Raw genomic sequence first — 19,360 nt, forward strand, 5'->3', positions numbered from 1 at the left:
CCATTTTACTAAGGCAAAATGTAGTCTGTTGCAGCAACACCATGAGTTTCATCAGACATATATGGCCACTATATAAAGTCATCTCTTTTAATGTTAACTTTTGTTCATTATTAATTAAATAGCTGCTGGCTGTAAGTAGGAAAACATGCTGAAATAAAATGAATTTGATACAATATTTAAGGCAATGTTTTATTGATAGATAGTCTTCCAAAATTTCATGTGTTTTTTTTGTTACAGCATTATTGAGTTGTAGGGACTCAGTGCTTGTCTAAGAATTGTGTATATATACAGTCTTGATATTTAGGGAGTATGTTCCTTTTTTCTTTCTCCCTGTGATGGTTCCCTTTCCTTCCTCTTTACTTGGGAGGAATCGAGGGTAATGCTGAAGGTGTTGTGCTGACTATAACAAAATCTCAGAGGTGCTTATTGAAAGTACACTGGGTTTATTTCCAGTCAAGTGTAACATCAAATGTATAGAGCTCCTTCAGCCTTCCCACTCAAGTAATTTTGCCATTGTTATTTCTTCATCATTCCCATCAAAGGCCCGAATTTCTCCCCTCTAATGTCTGTGCAGTTTGTCCTTTGATTTCAAAGGAAGCACACCTACGGTTTTGGAGGTGAATGTTTCATCCAAGGACAGGGAAGGCTTTTGTGCAGGCTCTGCATATTGCTCACTTAGATGGCTAAGGTGTGCAGTTTCCAGCTTGGCTCAATGAGGGAAAAAATTATTTGCTTCAGTTATTTTTTTAAATAATAATTTTTCACTGTGATGTATATTATATGAATAAATGGGGAAGATCAGAGTCCCTGGTCTGTCACAAGCTTTCTTAGGCAAATCCATAAATTTTCAAGTGTCTCATTTATATTGCTTGCAAAAAATTGAGTTGAGCTGTTTGTTCGTTTCAATTGCAAATAGGTCAGGGGCTGCCTGATGCAAATTTTTGTCTATGAAATGTTCTGTGATACCACTGCATTTTTTGCTAAAAGTGTTTGTTTCTCCTAGAATGCAAACATTAATTTATAGTTTAAATGACATGTGTTTAAATCCTTCAAAATGAAGATCTAGGACAGTTCACAAATGCAACAATCTGTGACTTATCCATGCCTTGATTAATTTTAATTGTAGCTATTTCTTAATTTTCAGTTCTCTCACAATTAGGAAAAATTTTGCTTCTAATGAAGACACAACTGCTCAGCTAAAATGGGATTATGGTAATTATTAGAGTTGCAAAGAAATTTGTTTCATAAGCTCTTAGAAGGGTTAGTTATCTGACCAAAAACAAGATCAATGCAGTTGGTGTTAATTAAAGCAAATAGACTAAGGAATAAAAAAAGATTAAATTCTGAATATATGAATATCATTAAAAGCTGACATGGTTAGTTTGACTTGCATTTTGTGCATTGTTGGGAGAAGAAAAAGTGTTTGCATTTGTAAGACAAGTAGAAATAAGAAGTGACCTTCAACTTTGTAAAGTCTTTAAAAGGAAACTGTTTGAAGGGAATGAATGTGGCTAAGCCTCTAATACAGGCCTTTGGCAAACCAGAAATGGTTAGTAATTAGCTCTACTGCATTGGGTTAATTAATAAAAGGTAGTTTAAAGTAGGCAAAAAGCATATTTGTCCATTACAATGATGATGTAAGGTATGCTAATAACACAGCACTATTCTTTTTGTCTCTCCAAAGAGCTCTATTAACATCATATGTTTCTTCTCACCAGCCTCCCTTGTGATGTGAATAGAGCTGCTGCTGCTGTACAGGTGACATAAAGGAATGTTTATCACTCAGTAGCAAGTGCAATTAAAGGCAGTGTGCTGAGGGCAAGGGCAGGCACCACCCAAGTACAGATATGAGTAAATGTGCTCCCACAGGTGAAATTCACACGTACCACCACAGAGCTCTTGTGGCCCTGGGCTTTGCCTCTGGGATGAAGCTGCTGGGGAGCTGCTGGTTCAGGTGGCTGGCAGGGTCTTGCAGGGCACACCACACAGTCCTGTTTGCACCATCCCAGAGGGCTGCTCCTGCTCTCTTCAGCATCAACCAAAATCCTAAAGTCCCATTTCAGTATTGCCAGGAGTAGGTGTCATGGCAGAAGGGCTGGCTGGGCTCTCAGTGTACCAGCAGGCTGTTGGACTGATAGATGATTGCTCAGTATACCATTAAAAGACAAAATCTCATACCTCCTCAGAATTCCTGCCTTGTAAGGGTAGGACAAACCCAGAGGTTTTGGCTTTCCCCTTTGTTACTTTCCTGCTTTAGAAACAAGATGTTCTCCCACAGTAGTGGAAGTAGGTTCCTGGAGAGCTAGAAAACTAGGAATGTAATTCTCATCCTCTGTCCTCATTTTGTATTTGAGCTCAATGATTAATAGAAGCCATGACAATGATTTTTACAAGACAAATATATCTTAGAAATGTTTTAAAACATGTTGCAGATAGTTATAAATAACATACTTTCTTCTTGAATTCCTTATTTCTCTCATATTTGAATAATAACTAACTGCTGCAGTAATTGAGCAAGCATTAATAAAAATAATCTTTCATGCTCATATTTTATATGACCTTTATAATCTTACATATAATAGTATAAATAGTGATCAAGTGAAGCTGTGTTCTGCAATGAATCTTAGACTCTCTGATAGAGATGAATAGATGTAGGTTTGTAGGAATGAGCAGGGAGCATATTGAGGACAAGAGGTTGTGCTGCCAGGCCTCTGGGCACATGAACGGCTTCCTTTGGCCTGTCAAGGTTTGGCAGCTCCAAACAGCCTTGGACTCAAGGAAATTGATGAAAACTTGGCTGATGAGGCTCAGAAGGCTGGTGAAGATGGTTGTTAGTAACATACAGGTTTTCTGCTTGCTTGCGTGGAATGGGTTTTAATTGTAAGTAATTAGAAGAAACAGATTGAAAACCACTGCTAAGGGCAATATACATACTTGAATGCAAAAAGCCTTCCTAAGGATAAGATGAACTGCAATAAAACCATGTCTTCAGCTAAAAAAATCAAGGTACCATCAGTGATTTCACACTAACACCCTGGAAAGATCTGGGCTGAAAGATTTTTGAAGCTCAAATTACGGCAAAGCAAATTCTAATGGAGTTCTGTAGTGTAAAGGATAAATTGATTGCCTGTTTCCTCTCCACCCACCCATCACAATTGAATCAGCAGTATAAACAAGTTACTTACTTTTTAAAAGTCAGACATACTGTGTAAAAGAGATTAATATACAGTAAAAGGGAGAAAAATGAAAAAAAGGCAAATAAGAGAACAATCTGTTCTCATTTAAGCTGGTGTAACTCCGTTGCACTGCCTACGTTTATACCAGGGGAGTTCAGATCAGCATTCACTTCTTGTCCTGGAGATTGAATTTATCTCCCACTGCTTTATTTCTGTTCATTTCCTGAGCTGCATGCTGTTGTGCCTCTTTCTTCTTTTAATAATTTGTTTCACAATAATACTTCAGCGGCACACCAACTAAAATGAGGAAGAGAGTACAGAACTCATAATTGAAGCAATTTTTTCTCTCACTTTAGAGATTTGCATGCTGTTAGTGTTACCACAAATGTAACTTAGCCTAATTTTGGTAACAGTGATGCCCTTTCAGTCAGAGACCAGGGGATTCTCCTTTGGAACAAGATTTCAATAGCATTTTCTCCTGCTACTTGTCTTGCTCTGTGGTCAGAAAGTTCATGACCCTTTAATTGCTAACATGCAGTATATTTTTATTTACAGTGATCTTTTCCTATCTTCTGGATAGCTTAAATGTTGTTTTCTTCAGTGTTTGGATGTGAATCCCAGTGAAATAAATAATTCTTTCATTACAGAGTGATTTCAGCCCTTTGAAACTCTTGCCTGTAAGGAGTTGAGACACTTCTGTTGGTTTTGATTTATTTTTCCAGCAGCACATTATTTTTGCAGAAATATTTATAATAATTACATTTTTAATGTCTCAATTTAGATGTTTACCCGACTACTGTGAACATGGAGGAAAATGCTCTCAGTCCTGGAGCACCTTTTACTGTGACTGTAACAATACAGGCTACGTGGGAGCCACCTGTCACAACTGTGAGTAAACCCTCGTGAAGTTATCATTTGTATTACATTCTCATCATAATCACAGTGGCCATCAGACATTTAGTAGAATTTAGCTGGGCTGAGCTGGCTGATTTTAATCTGTGTTTGGTGCTTTAAGTCAATTTTAACACCCTGGACTCTGTTTTTAGATCATATGAAAGTCCATGTAGCAAGAACCGAGTTTCTGACAGTTTATGATTTTGAAATTTTGCTGAATTAATTTTTGGGCTGCTACTATTAACAAGAATCTAGAAACATTTGTCTACTGAAATCCAAAGCAAAAGGAATATTAAGATGTTTTAAAGGTTAAAAAACTCCCATCAAACAGTAGAGGCACAAAATGCTGAGAATTCTGGTAAAAAATAGAGAGAGCAAGGATAAGCCAAAATAAAGCCTCTGCATACAGCTGACTAAAAGGGAAAATAGAAAATGAAGGTAAAGTTCCAGATCTAACAAAGGAAATAAAGAGAAAAAAAAATGTGAGTAAGAATAACAATGCCAGGAACCACTCTGGATTCCTGATGAGCACTTGGACCGCAGATAGGATGACATTGGTGAGATGGATTTTTTTTCCCCTGTTTAACTAAAAAGCCAATGAGAAGAAAAGGTACTTAGTGGTTTGAAGCTGAGAATATTGGCAACCATACTGTCATTTTGGAGACTTTAATGGTTTGGTAGTTAACAGTGAAAGCATTTGTGGGGTTTGCAGCTGACAAGAGATTCTGTTGAGAGATCTGTTCATAGATTTGTCACCTGAACTCTACATTGTGAACACAAAGGAAGCCAAGGGTTTGGGCAGAAATCATGCCAAGCCAGATGAGAGGGAAGGAAAAGGCTGACTTTATAGTTTTAGAAAGAGGGCTTACTTTCTGTCCATTGCTTTTGTTGTTCCAAAAGGCATCACAACCCTTCAAAGCTCATAAGGCCATAGCAGAGTATTTACACCAGCTGATGACTGGTACAGAGCTAGGGGTGCCCAAGTCAGGTGGTGAGAAGGGAGGGGCTCCTTGGGGAAGGAGGAGAACTGTCACTAATGACTGTCAAAGGTGATTAGGGACACTCAGCTCTGGGCTGCATCTGTGCTGTCATATTAGCGTGGTGCCTGAGGCTCACTATGGCTGTGCCAGCTCAGTGTGGCTTCTGTCCAAAGGAGACCATCTCATACCACAGAGAGCTGGTTCATGACTAGTTTTCTCCACAGAGACTTCTATGGAGCTAGTGAAGCCTCCTGCTTCTATCAACTCGTGTCTGCCCTTCCAAGGTATAACTTAGCTGTAGTTCTTTAAGGTGCACTGATGTGAAACTACTCTGAAAAGTTTCTCAGGACGCTCTTGTGTTAAGCTGCTCACACCTGTGATGTACAGCTATTCAGCTGCTCAGCTTATTTACAACTGATTTATCAACAACTAATTTGATTCCAGCTAGATTGTGGAGCCAGCTACCCTGTGAGCCAAGCAGTGCTGATAAATAGCAACATTAGTCTGGAGAAATGCATTCATCTATTTGAAAAATGCAATGAAACCAACTCAAAGCCAGTGGGCAAATGCAGACTGGTGATATGAAACTTGCAGAACAAGAGACCTTATCACTTTCAGCTGATAGTGGTTGATGTGCAAGAGTACCTTTTAGCAGGTGAATGAAAGGCACAGATTGGATCACAGCATAACTCCAGAATATCCTCAATGCATAGGAAACTCTCCAATCATATAATTCAGTGTAGTTATATCAAAATAAAACATCTAATTTCGTGTGGTTTGAAACATTACCTCAAGAGATTTTTATTTTTCTAGAACGCTGATGCTGACAGGCTTGAAATTGAACTTATACCACTTTGGAGAGGCTATTTCTTTTATTAAACTGCCCTTCAGACCCAGATCCATGCGGCAGCAAGGGAAAGATTTAGCTGGCAATCTGCTGCAAGCAAAACAGTGATAATTGTTTCAGTGTTTCCTGGATTTCTTTTTGGTCTGAGTTACATCACCATAGGTTTTACCTCATTTTGGTATGGTAAAATGTGGGTGCCACTGGCTGAAAACAATAAAAAGACCCATTCTTTGTCATGCTATTAGGAAGAACTGCATGGCATGCATCTGCAAGCCAGATTTAATTGGTTTGTGTCTTACCACTTCAGACTGGGACATCTTACCCTTTTAAGAACTGAGAGCTTGAGAGAAATTGTCCCTAGCTTACTGTCATCAAATTTGAAGTATTGAAATACATTTTGTGGTTAGTCTATAAGCAGACTTATTTTTAGTTCCAAATATTCACAGAGCACACTGGATCCTGCTGTGAGCAACAGCTAACAATACATACTATCTCTTCTCCAAAGAGTTTCCTGTTAAGTTTCTGAGGGTATAAAAACATGCTGGCACAGGTGATGGAATGCTAGAAAGGCTTCATCAGCATTACAGGTGGCAGTTTCAGTCTACCAGGTGCATAATTATTTCTAGGCTTTCTTATAGCAAAATAGTCATAAGGTAGAGATTAAAAAGAGGAAGAAATGGAGTGCTTAGTGACATGGGAGAAAGCAATAATGTGCTTGTTTGAAAAATATAAGGCTATGGCCAGAAGAGTTTGACATTTTTGACAAGGCAAATGTCAGAGTCATGACAGGTAAAGAGGTTGGAAATGTGCCATGAAAAGCAAAGATAAATAGTTTGCATTTGATGCAACATAAGGGAATTAGAGAGTGTCAGAAAAGAGCAGTAAGTTGATAGAAGACTCAGCTGGGACAGTGTTTGCAAGACTGTGTCAGATATGTGGGACAAAATTTTGTCTGGCATGTCTGAAAATGTGTAGTTGAAATTCAGGAAGTGTCTATGAAGCAAAAGCATGCATCTGAAGCTACATGGAAAGAACTACCTGGCTCTAGACATGGCCTTATAGTATAATCTTACTAGGCAGCTACTTGCCTGCAAACCTCAGGTATCCTCCTGTTCACTCCAAACCCCTCCTGATCCTGAAAGCTCCTAAACTGTCACAGGATGTTTGGCAATCTGCCTGGTCCAGATAAGGGTCCACTACTGAAAAGGATGAGGTCCTGTCCCATTAAAGCCTTACTTTGTGGCAGACAAGTTTCACACTGAAGTTTCATCTGGTCCAGCTTCCATTTTCCTCTCCTCGAACTTTAGGGTAAATGCAAGGAAAATCTTGCTAAAACCTGTATATGTTTTCTGGGTTTCACTGGTATCAGTGTTTCCTGACAGGTAGTTTCTTTCAAGGCTTATTGCCTGGTGCATAAGCACATTTCTTTGTTCAGTCACAGTTAGTCCTCCTTTGCTAGCTGCCACATGGAATGTTATTGATGCCTTCCAAGGCTGCTGTTGTTGTTTTGACTTGTTTTGGCTTTGGGGTTTTTTCCCCTTTCAGATTTGCCTCTCATCATTGCATCTTCCAGTGCAATTCACATCTTCTCCCTGGCTGCTCACAGCACTGACGGGCACTTGTGTCTCCATCTCTGTGCTCTCTGTAGCTGTGAAACCCAAAGCACATTCTCTGCCTTGCTCTCACAAATGCACCTGGATGTGCAATTTGATGGCAAATATAGAACTGCTGCCATCTCCAGATGCCCATTTCACTGCCCATAGTTTGGGGAAACCAGGAGTCATGGAATAACCCTATAGGATATAAAGCCAACTGTTGGTGATTTACATTTCATTGTGTAAGAGTTTTGCTGTGCCTTACATTCTCCATCTCTGTTGGAAATAGGATCCAATTTGCAGATATATTAAAAGGTGTGTGATCCATATCGTCTACTGAAATTGTGTGGGCTCTTTCTTTTGAAACTGATTGCTACTTGAGCTTATCTGGAGCTGAGACAGTGCTTTGAGGATACAATCATATTTCAATCTCTAAAATGTATGGGTTTGCTTTTTGCTTTATCTTTCCAATGTGCTTCGCATAGCTTGCATTTAGATAGGTTGGAAAAGGAGCTCAGCTGAAGCCTTTTAGGGATAGATACCTTCCCAGTTTCTCCAGTGTGGTGGGTAGCCTGCTGATCTGTCAAGTATTGGAGTAGTCTGATAAAATCCAGATAGAGAGGATCCATTACATGTGGGAACCATAGCAAAACAGATAATAATGTAATGATAATTTTCTCTTTTCCTCTTCTAGATACAAACACTGATGTTAGTACACAGCTTGGGGAAAAGGCCTGGGTGGGATTCAGCTAAGCTATCTTTTGCTGTCTTGGTACTGTGACATCCAAGTTAAGATAGTGGTCTGGTCTGTCTATATAGGTAAAAAGGAGTGTGAGCTACTTTCAGAGCTTAACTACTCTTGCTGTGAGCCAGGGTGTCCATGGGAAGCTCATGGACCACCTCTGAAGTCTGTCATCTGTCCTAGCTTAGACATAGAACAGGCAGTGTAAGGCAGGTCAAAATTACAGGTTGGAAGAGAGATAGGGGGAAACTTAGGTCAGTGAATTACAGATCCTAATTTTTATATATCTATATACATATATATAAATTAATATATGTATTAATTGAAAGTGCATTGTTTGAAAGCTGCATAGACATTCCTCTCATAATATTATGTCTTGTAATTATCATGTGACAGTAAGAGCAGTAGACCAGTGTAAAATGGCCCTGAGATACAGAATGTTATAACTTTATTGCAAGATAATGATTAGTAATCTTATCTTTTGGTGAGCTGTCCTAGTCCCTTAGAAAACCTCTGTATTTCTGTATTTCTATTATTTTGTTATGATAGTTTTCAGGTAGTTTTTAGTCTTGCACAGTTTTTTTAATTCCAAAGAGTGCTGAACATTGATAAAAAAGATGTTGGGAAATATAAAATAATTATTTAATTCCTCATATTTTGGGGCTGTCAACATGTCCCAAAGCTTTGCAAGGTGATAATTAACAGAATGTAATTTAATTCTGGGTATTTGCTTTGGTGTGTGATCTATCTCACACATATAGGTATATGTGTTACTGGCCTAGGTAATTACTGGAGGAAAGAGTCATCCAATAATGGAAATGTAATAAAGTCATTGATATGGTATAAACTTAGCATAACTTCAGGCTTTGAAAGTGTATTTTTAATATTATTATGCTTAGAGCATATATCATTTTTTTAATCTGAAAGCTTAATATAGCTTCAGCCAGATTGTTAGCAGTTCTGGAGCTGCATCTTAAAATGCCAGCTGGGGGTTTGGTAATTCTCCTGTGTTCCAAGGTGGGAGATGTGTACAGTTTGCTGGATGGGAAAATGAGGTTTTGAGAGTCTCAGGCTGATAGATGCCTACTAGTAAGTTTGGTAGTGCAATTTGCATATCCTGAGTAGCCAATTTTCCTGTCTAAAGTTCTTGAACAGCTTTTTTCCATGTGTGCTTAAACACACTGGTTTTCTTTGACTAAAGAAAACACACTTAATATTCATATCAAACCTTCAGTACTGCACTTGGTGTTCCTGCATATTTTTGTTCACACCATGCTTTTGGAATATGAATTTTCACTGTTTATTTTGTAATAAGTTACTGTGTTATTAATGCTTTCCCTTCAGTGGTGTTCATTTAAAAAATGTTTTTCCCTTTGCCTGAGATTTCCTTATAAATAACACATTGAATGTGGGACTTTCTTCAGGACTTTTCCTGCAGAAGGGAGCATGAGGCAAACTCACTCAGTGCTGTGTGGAGCCAGCCATCCTCAGGTGTGACCATCCCCTGAGGGACACGGGCACTTTCCAGCAAGACGGAAATTCCGAGCTTTGCGCAGCATCCTTCACCTCTCTGGTCACTCCTGTCCCTCCCTTACAGAGGTCTGGGTCTCCCTGGCTGCTCTCCTGCAGCAGCAGCAGGGCTTGCAGGTCACCCTGCACCAGTACTAGCCTGGGCTCTGTGGTTGTCACAGCTGCCTTCCAGCCACAGCAGGGCAGTGACAGGGGAGGATGGCCCCACATGGCCTTGGCCAGGGGCAGCCTAGGCTTGGATGGTGGGAGATTGTCCAACAACCAGGTGAGATGGGAGCATCTCTCCTGAGCATCCGTTTAGGAGACCCTGTGCTCAAAGGCATTTTAATTCCATTTGTGGAAATAATATATTCTTTACCAGATGAGCAAGTACATATTCTAAAAAGGAAAAAATAAGCTGTCTGTCATCCAGGCATGTCACAGCACAGACTGCATTATTCTGTCAAGAGCAGAGCTGTCACAATCCAGGTTTTGAGAGTACATTTTTCTGGCATTTAACAAGACAATTGTATTTTAGGGGTGAGAATGATGAGCATTCCCTGAGTTCATTGCTGTACTAATCCCTCTGCTGTTGAAATAAGAAACCTGCCATTACATATTGCTTTCTTTTTATTTAGAAAAATCTTTTGTTCATTGCTCATTACTCCAAGTCTGTAAGAACAGACCTGTCAGGCCTAAGGTACATGAGCAGAGATTGAAATAGTCATCTCTGATCTGCCTCCAAGAGCTCTGAGCACTTTGTTGAGAATACTTAATTTGGCCTGCTCAGCATTTGTGTATATCTGTTTTCCCAAGGTCAGTCTGTGGCTGGTTGAATATCCTGCAGAATGCCCAGCTCTTACTGGCTCCTCCAGTCTAACCAGTGCATAAGTTCTCACCTCTGAATGCAATAACAATTACCATTATAGGGGTTATTATTACTCTTCTTGTCTAATGTGCAAAGAATTGCACAATGATTAAATGAGTCTGAAATGATGTTGCTGCAAGTATTCTGTCTACATTTTTTCATGACTTTACAGTTTTTAGGGATGATAAAAACAACTTACTGCTGCTAAATTTTAGCTGGGAAGTGGACAGTGTCAGCACCTCCCAATGAAATCAAGAATTAAAGTTCTTTAGGTCCCTTTAATGTATTTTATTTTTTATATAATCATAAAATGGTCTCTCCCTCTGAGAAATTGAAAATTATCAGCTACTTTTATTAGATTATGAGAATCTAATCTTGAAGCAGGAACACTACAGGGCTCATTTTGGTAATCATAACTAGTACAGCTCAAATTCTGAATCCCTAGCTCACATTTCATGCAATGAAATCAATTTCCAAAGTAATTGGGAATGTAGTCAGAACAAAATATGGGGAGTTTTAAGGCTTGCTTCTATTTTTTGAGGAAAGTTATCTTGGTGTCCATTAAATCTGAAAAGAACAGTGTCATCTGAGGAAAAAAAATCCAACCAAACAAATTGTTTTTGTTTGGAAGTTTACACTCTTGATGGTATCTACATTAGTAATGTGCTGCTGGGTGCAGCAGAGAGGGGTTTACCTTGCCTGCTTTTCCCAGCAGCAGAAATGATCAGTTTCATTGTAACCCTTACCTTGAGTCCAACAGCAAGCAGGATTTTTAAATGTGGGGTAAGAGGTGCATCTTACTGGGTGAACAGCAGGTTCATTCACCCAGTGAAGAGGGAGGCTTTAAATAAGTTGCTCTTTGGGAACAGAAGTTCTCAAACAGTTACTGGCAGAAGTTCAAGGCTATGTGCAAAGAATGGCCTTTTATTTTTTTAAGACCAAAGTAGGACTGGAGGTGAAAAAACAAAAAAAGTGGCCTGAAAGGGAGCAGAGGTTTCATGAGATAGGAACATCAGGGCAAAGGAAACAGAGCTAAGCCCTTAGGAACTGAGAGCATCTAAAGGCTCATCTGCTGAGCAGCTCCACAGTGGAACGGGGAGCCTGTGCTTAGCAAGGCTGCCATGGAGACTGCAGGTGAACTGCTTAGGGCAAAAGTAAGATTGGCAGCCAGATGTCAATATAGTAAGGGGCAAATAGTGTAACAGTGGACAAAAAAGATTTTATAGCGGAAAAAGTGGAAGTTTGACCTTGGAAATGTTTGTGCTTAGCCATATCCTGTAATAGATTTCAGTTATGGCAGGGATAAAATCACCTCTGGTTTAAGGACTGTAATTAGAATTAGTTGGATTATCAGGTTCAAGATACTTCAAAGAACTGAACAGTGACACAATTGCTCATATTTAAAACCTTTCAGGCTTGTGAAGCATATTGAATAAAGGCTGAACTTTCAACTGCAGGCCCAAACCAAGAGCGACCCCAGTCCTTTCAGACCTGACTGTGGAGTAACAGAGAGCTCCTGCATGGGCTGTGGCTGACCAGCCATAAGGGTCTTGATGCAGAAATTAGGAAATGAAATTCTGAATTGTTTTTATACATAAAAGGTCAAAAAAGGGATTTATTATAATGATATTACAATCTGATAATGCTTTTCTGACACTGAAGTCTGAGTCATGTATCTATAGCTTGAGCCATGAGAAATCAAAGTGAATATATATAGTTTTGCTAGGATTTTTCTGTGGGGGCTTGAAAAAACATGGGATGTATACATTACAGAGCCATAGTTTTGATTTTTGAGCTTATGCATGTTTATATCACAGAAAATATGAGAAAACACATAAAATTAGGTGATGTTGCTCTGACTGGGGATAAAGTGTTTATTTTTTGAATCCTGTTCAAATTATTGACTCTTGTTCAAATTATTTCCTAAGCACCTGGGAAGATGAAAAGTGAGAGCTAAAGGAAAAGACAGTCATTATGATCAGTGAGTAAAGCAGTGCTATAAACAAATGCTCTGATGGGATGAGCTGCTGATCTGAAAAGCTAGTTCAGCTTGAGATACCTGAGACTGAAAGAGATACCTGAGGGAGAAATTTAGTATATTTTTTTACAGAGGATTATAAGGGGCTGGGAGCTAGATATCTTGAACTCTGTCAGTGCAGGGCATGCCTGCTCACCACCAGCACAGCCCATCCTAGCAGGCAGCAAGAGCACAGATAACACTTCTTAGAGAAGCAGCTCTTGCTCTAAAGAATGGGGCTCTCAGGCTGCAGCACTTTCAGCAGCCAACTCTGGGAGGAGTTTAAATTTCTTTCTGAAACACAGCAGCAGCCTTTAAAAAAATCCTTATAGAGCTAAAATGTCAGCTTAGGTTCTATCCAGTGTTATAACTTACAAGTGATTCTGGGAAAAACAAAAAAAATAAACAACTGGGATGGTTGGAAAAGGAAAGCTGATCTTGCTTCTATGAGACAAAAGGCAAGCTAAAGGTTTCATTTTTAAAATTTTGCTTTTTTTAAAAGTATTTTAATGAGAAAACAAGCTTTGCATGAACAGCCTATCAAGAATGCTATTTTTCTTGTTTTGGTCCCATTTGGGTGAACATTTTACAACAGGAAACCAAATTTGAAGGAAGAAAAATATAGACTATTGAAATACTTCATGGAAAGGAATAAAATAACTAATTTTATTTTGATTTTTATTTACTTAAAATTTTTTAAATATTTGTAAAAATAATTTTTGAAAATTCATGCTGGGTTCTACTCTGAATGAACTGATGAATATGTCTCCTTTATTAAAAAGGTGCAATTGCCACCAATTTGCCATTAAAATGTGTGTACCTTTAAACAGTTCTATCATTTCCTTTGGTGCTTGCTTTTTGAAAGTGGGGCCTTACATGCTTAAATTCTTGGGGACTCCATAATGGCAATTACAATAAAGGTTTCCCTAGCATTCCCAAAATGAAGACAACTCCATCTGCACCAGAGAAGCCTAACATGTAACAGACCATAAATGGGAAGGCACTTTTCAAAGTTGAGGTTCTGGGGTCTTTACAGTCACAGCTGATTGTTTATCTGCTTTTTACTTTCATATGATATTTTTTATTGCAAAAAGAGAATAATGACTGCAAACAGATCTTGTCTTTCATAGACCCATAAAGATGGATTCAAGTTGTTGTTACTGGCATAATAGAGCCTTTTTCAGCAAATGGTATTGCATAACTTATTCTGGAGCAAGCAATCATCTCAGGCCACAAAGGAGTTGAGCAGAGCTTGGAATGGTTGGTGCACTCAAAATGTCTGTAGGGGCATCTGCCAGTGACTGAAAAACAAACGTAATTTTCTTCTTGATGCATTTTATATAGAAAAAACAGAAGAAAAGAGAATTAAAATCAATGGCCCATCTGCTTTCAGTCTAGAAGTGTGCAGTACCAAGTGCTACAGATACAGGCATGTGAAACTTTGTGTGCAGGTATGAAATAAACTGCCCACCAAAACTGCTTTTCACTGATCATGATGGAATATGTTTTATGTGCTAGAGCTCGAGGTTTATGGCCTTTTCCCCTTTCTTCTGCTACTTCCCAGTATGTAGTGCTGGGTTTCTCATATAACTGAAAGGCAAACATACCAGGATGGATTTCCTTCTGGCAGACATAACTGTAGTTTTATGGAAGCTTGTGTATCCTTTCAGATTTATACCAGTTGAGCACCCTTAGCCTGATTTCTAGCTCTGTATAGCCTTTATTTTCCCTGAAGTTACAGTGACAAAGGGGCCATCTCAAGGTGAGTAGATCATCTGTTTGAATCTGCCCACATTATTAATGGCAGAATCTTCACTTCTTTCCTTACTAATTTGAAAAAAGTAGATCTGGGCTCCAGCCAAAATGACAGTCAAGAAGAAGAACACTTAGAAAGAACAAGTTGTGATGAAGACTGAGATTTGCTGTGCCAGTTCACTGACAACATATTTGTTTTATGTCTCTTACCCCTCACACGATCCTTTGTCTTCAAAAACACTCAGCAAACAATTCAGAGGAAGCAACTGGCATATTCCCTAATGAGACAAGATGGAGTGTTCTGTAACGATGATGACAGCAAATTCACTGAGTGAACTGCAGTTTAAGAACTTTGCAAATTGATCAAACCATGATTCCTTGGTTGCTCACTTAATTGCCTGTTACCATCTCTCTCCTGACCTCCATATGCCCACTGCTTCTGTCAGCACTTCTGCAACTCAGGGACTCTGCCAGCCCCTCAGGTTCTGAACACTGGAAGAATAGGTTCTGGTTTGGGGATTTTGTTTAACTTGAATTTAAAAGTGTTCTTGGCTGGCCATCACAGTGGGAATTTAGAGATATTCAGGCCTCCCAGCATGCTTGAATACATCAGGCTGTGAGGAAAAACATTTCCTAATTCTATTTATTATAGGATGGATGCTAATTAAGGCACTGTCTCATCAGGTGCTGAGTACCTTAAGCAGCTTCTTAACCCTGGGAAGGATAGTGCTGTGCTTGTGTAGCACTCAGTGATGTTCTGTCTGCTAAAGATTCTGGTCAGGCAAGAAGTGTGCAAGAGAAAAGCATATTTTGGTGAGTGTACAAATGATTGAACGATGAGACTTAATCCATAGCCAGTTTGGACCAGAGCCCCTAGAACTGGGGTTCTGTTTTGTTGGCAGAAGTGAAGAAATGTCCAATATCTAAGTGGTGAACTATCTTACAGCATTCTTCAGACAAGGCTACTTCAGGGTGGAGAAGTATATGGTGAAACTTCATATATGGTGAAAACTTTTTGAAAGTTTCATCTGAGAAGTTTCTTTAAGGGAATGAGGGAAAAGGAGGGATGTGAATCCATGTGTGCTCAGGAGTGAGAGTAAGGAGCTATTCCTACTGCTGTGAAGCAGCTGCTGTCTTCTGCAGGGATTGTGTTTAGGAGTGATGAGGAAGTGCTGGGCCTGCCATCAACCTGCAAAGCTCTCTGAGTTCCTTTCAGATGAAAAGCACTGGGAACTTTGCACTTGTGTTTACAGCCTCAACACAGCAGTCATAAACTGTTGCAGAGAATAATTTTGTCAGTATAATCAGGTAAGTGTTTAAGCAGGTGGGGAGGAAAAAAATAAACTCTCCTGAAATGAGATTTCAGGTTGTTGTTCAAGGTCCAGGATTGTACATGTGACTTTCTGATATTCTGGACTGCCTCTATGTGTGAGTTTTCTCTTTTCCTCATATGAAGTGACAATTGTAGCTTTCCTGAAAATACACCTCAAACACAAAGATTGTACTGACCTGTGGGTTTTTCTTTCTTTTCTTGCTCTTGGTGACCTGCTGTACTTGTTTTATTAACCACTTGGATTTTCATGGGCACTGTTACTGTAAGAGAAGAATATTGAGAAGCCGAGAGAAAGAGTTGGTTGTATCAAATTAGGTCTAAAGCATAAAAACGTAACCTAGGATGAAGACCATGTCTGAGCTTGAGCTTTCTCCTGGGGGACAATAGATTTCATTTGGATAGTAGACTATGGTGGGGTTTTAATGCTTCCTGTTAACCTTATCCTGAATGGAAGGTAAGGACTATGAAAAATATCTATCATCTGTGCATGCCTAGGTAGTAAATCATGTGTACCAGTGTGTATGTAGGTATGTCTTTGAAATACCATACATGGTTAATATATGTACCTCTCCATGACTAGATATGTCACATTTGAAAGTTCATATCTCTTTATTTAAGTCTTTACATCCTTTAATCCAAAATAAAGCAAGTACCTGTATCTTTAAAGGCAGCATGCATTAATTTAAAGGGATTAGTTAAAGAAATGTGTGATTTAGAGCATGGGTTCAGACCCAGATGCAGTAAAATGTCACATGCTAATCAGCTGTGTGCTAACAGGGTATGTTATGGCAATAATTAATGCAGTCCTCATGTATAAAACATGTCTGTCTGTGTTCTGTGTGTGATGCAGTCCCTCTCTCTCTCTTTCAAAGCTGTCTATGAGCAGTCCTGTGAGGCTTACCGACACCAAGGGAGGACGTCGGGCTTCTTCTACATCGATTCTGATGGCAGTGGACCACTGGGACCACTCCGTGTTTTCTGCAATATTACAGGTAATGACCTGGCCTTGACTTGGCTGCTTGATCTCGGGTCTCATGTCATTTGAGGTGGTCTTAATAAAATGGTAGAGATGTCAATAATACAGCTCAGTATTATTTAGTCAGTGTTATTAGACGTCAGTAATGTTACAGCTCAGCGTGGGAGAAGCAGAGAATTTCTAACTGAGGTTTCACTTTCAGATTTCCTTAAATAGGATCCATGTAAAAGTGATTTTTAAAATAAGTTTGAAGGACTTGCCTTGTTAAGTGATATATACAACGTCTGCACCTTTTAAAGGGCATTTCATAATATCCTAACTTTTGATGAGGTGTTTGTTTTTTACTAAAGAAGTATCAACTTAGAATCCAAACCATTCTTTTGTAATTGAATGGTTTTTCTGCTTTATTAGAATACTGGATCTGGGAATTATTATTAAATTCCTCTCACTGAGCTATCTATAAACCCTTCCTGGCTGATGTAGGCAGCAATACATCCCCTCATACAAGTGTGCTGCCTTTGGCATTCCAGGGAGTGGAAACCTTGATTGTCCCTGCTATTTGTATGGAGGAGAATGCATAATGATCTTTGGAGAGGGGACAGCAAGAGCCAACAGGCAAGGTGACCTGTTGGTTGAGGCTTTTTAACCTTACAGTTCTGTAGGTTTAAAATAAGAATTGTTTCAAATGAACAGATCTGTCTGGAAAATTCTCCCCTTAAGTGGGTCCTATTTTGTACATAGGATTGTCAAGCCAAGAGCATGAGGAAAGATTGAGAAAAGAGAAAAGATGACACAGCCCTTATTGTGGATGGGGATGGATGGTAGGGCTCCCTTTTTGCTTTTTATACTTCACATGGAGGTGAAATTTCCCACACCGTCTCCTGTTTGGCATTTTTTCCTTCCTGTGGCCAGGTGCAGATGAAGAAATGTTTTATTACCCTTTCTAAATTGCTAATTCTGGCTGAGCTACTTTGCCACATATCACTTCCACACTCAGTGCTGAAAACTGAGGACTCAGGATATTCATATTTGATCCTTAATCTCCTCGTACTTAAAGTGCCTCAAATTAAATTTTCATTTTTATTTAATTGGGCAGTGATTATGTTAATTAAATGCACAACAGTTAATAATTAAGTATGTTTTTTATTCAAGTGTAACAAATATTTAATAAGATGTGTCTCCTTTGCTGCTGAATCTCCTAAGAACTGAAACAGACTTTCACCTTTCTGTCTGAATATCCTTCCTTGATCTTCAATATGGGAAATGTGCTCATTTTTATTATTTATCATATAAATATGTGTGATCAAAACACTGTCAGTGCTTTTTATCTCTGCTGAAGAAGTAGGATTTTTGACAAACACCTTGCATTTGCTTTCCTCAAAAAAACCTTATCTGGCAGAAATCCAGAAGGCATATACTTGATTTTCTCTCTATCTGTAATGAACTTGCTGACATTCTCTTAACATTGGTTATGAGCAAGGTGGAGGTGGGGAAAACTGGCAGAACCTGCTAGCCTGGAAAACTTATGCTTCTGGGTCAACTAAATATGGGTTTGGGTGCCTTAATCAAAAGAGCTTCTTTTGTCTCTGGGAACTTCTTTTGTTGTTACTCTCATAAAAATTGTTTACAGTAATTGATTAAGTGCAAAGCAGGGAAAAAATTACTTTGTGTACACAGAGATGGAGTCTCAATTTGCTTCTTTTTTCAGATGATGCTTCTGCTTGGTTTTCTGAAAGTGCTCCATATTCAGGGAAGGGTGATCTACAAAATGCTGTGTTGTTACACTAGGTACAAGCAAGGAACAGAAATAATATTATTGTTCTGTGGCATCTGTAACACTCCTCCTGTGAATGGAGAAGTGTGGATGGCTTCCATGTGTGGGGAGATGAAGCAAATTAAAAAGATGATTGGGGGGAGCTGTCACAGGAGAGCAGGGAGATCATGTGTGACAGAGAAAACACAGAGGAATTTGTTCTTTTTCATCACATATGAGCTAAGGGACACCTAATTGATTACACAGTGGGATTTGGGAGGTTTTTGTTTGCTTGCTTTTCCCTTATGCAATGTATTCAACTTGAAACCACCACAGGACAGCAAGGAGGCTGATAGAACAAGAGAGGGAATCCATCTGGAAAAAGCCCCAGTTTTGTCTGATAGATTCAGGAGGTGCAAGTAAACATGGAGGTTTAGTTGCAGCTTCCCACTCAGGTGGCTGTGAGGCAAAGACCATTGGGAAATGGGAATGAGCTTCAGGAAAACCTTTTGGCTTCCCTGGGTTTCTCCTCACCCTCAGAGGCAGAGGTGGGCTCCTGGGCTAAATAAAGCTTTTATTTTACTCAGGCTGGCAGTTCTTTCTGTATACAGTTCAAGAAGCAGTAACCTCTTTATGCCCAAAATGTGTTCAAGCTGAAGAATTTGGAGGTGGAATGGAAAATTCAGGGCAATGACTCATTTAGTGTTTTTAAAAGTGGAGGTGCAGAGAGCTCATGCCTTCTGGGAATTCCAGTGCCTTTAATCTGTGAAGGATGAATTCAAGGAAGAAATCAGACCATCAGAAAGGAGCAGTATTATTGCATTTAAAGAAAAGTGGTTTTTTTTTAATGTTCACTTGCCTTTTTTAAAAGTTCTTTCTAATTCTAATTTAAGTTCCTTTCTATTTTTATAAGTT

At 39.1% G+C, this 19,360-nt stretch overlaps 1 protein-coding gene across 1 annotated transcript in view; it reads left to right on the plus strand.

Moving 5' to 3' along the window:
• CNTNAP5 (contactin associated protein family member 5) overlaps positions 1–19,360 on the plus strand; it is a 200,963-nt gene that overhangs the window by 89,673 nt on the left and 91,930 nt on the right. The window contains 2 exon segments of the mRNA XM_050977015.1: positions 3,958–4,064; positions 16,589–16,708. Of these exon segments, the coding sequence (XP_050832972.1) occupies positions 3,958–4,064; positions 16,589–16,708 (227 nt within the window).

Source organism: Serinus canaria, chromosome 7 (genome assembly GCF_022539315.1).
Source record: "Serinus canaria isolate serCan28SL12 chromosome 7, serCan2020, whole genome shotgun sequence".
Classification (NCBI taxonomy): Eukaryota; Metazoa; Chordata; class Aves; order Passeriformes; family Fringillidae; genus Serinus; species Serinus canaria.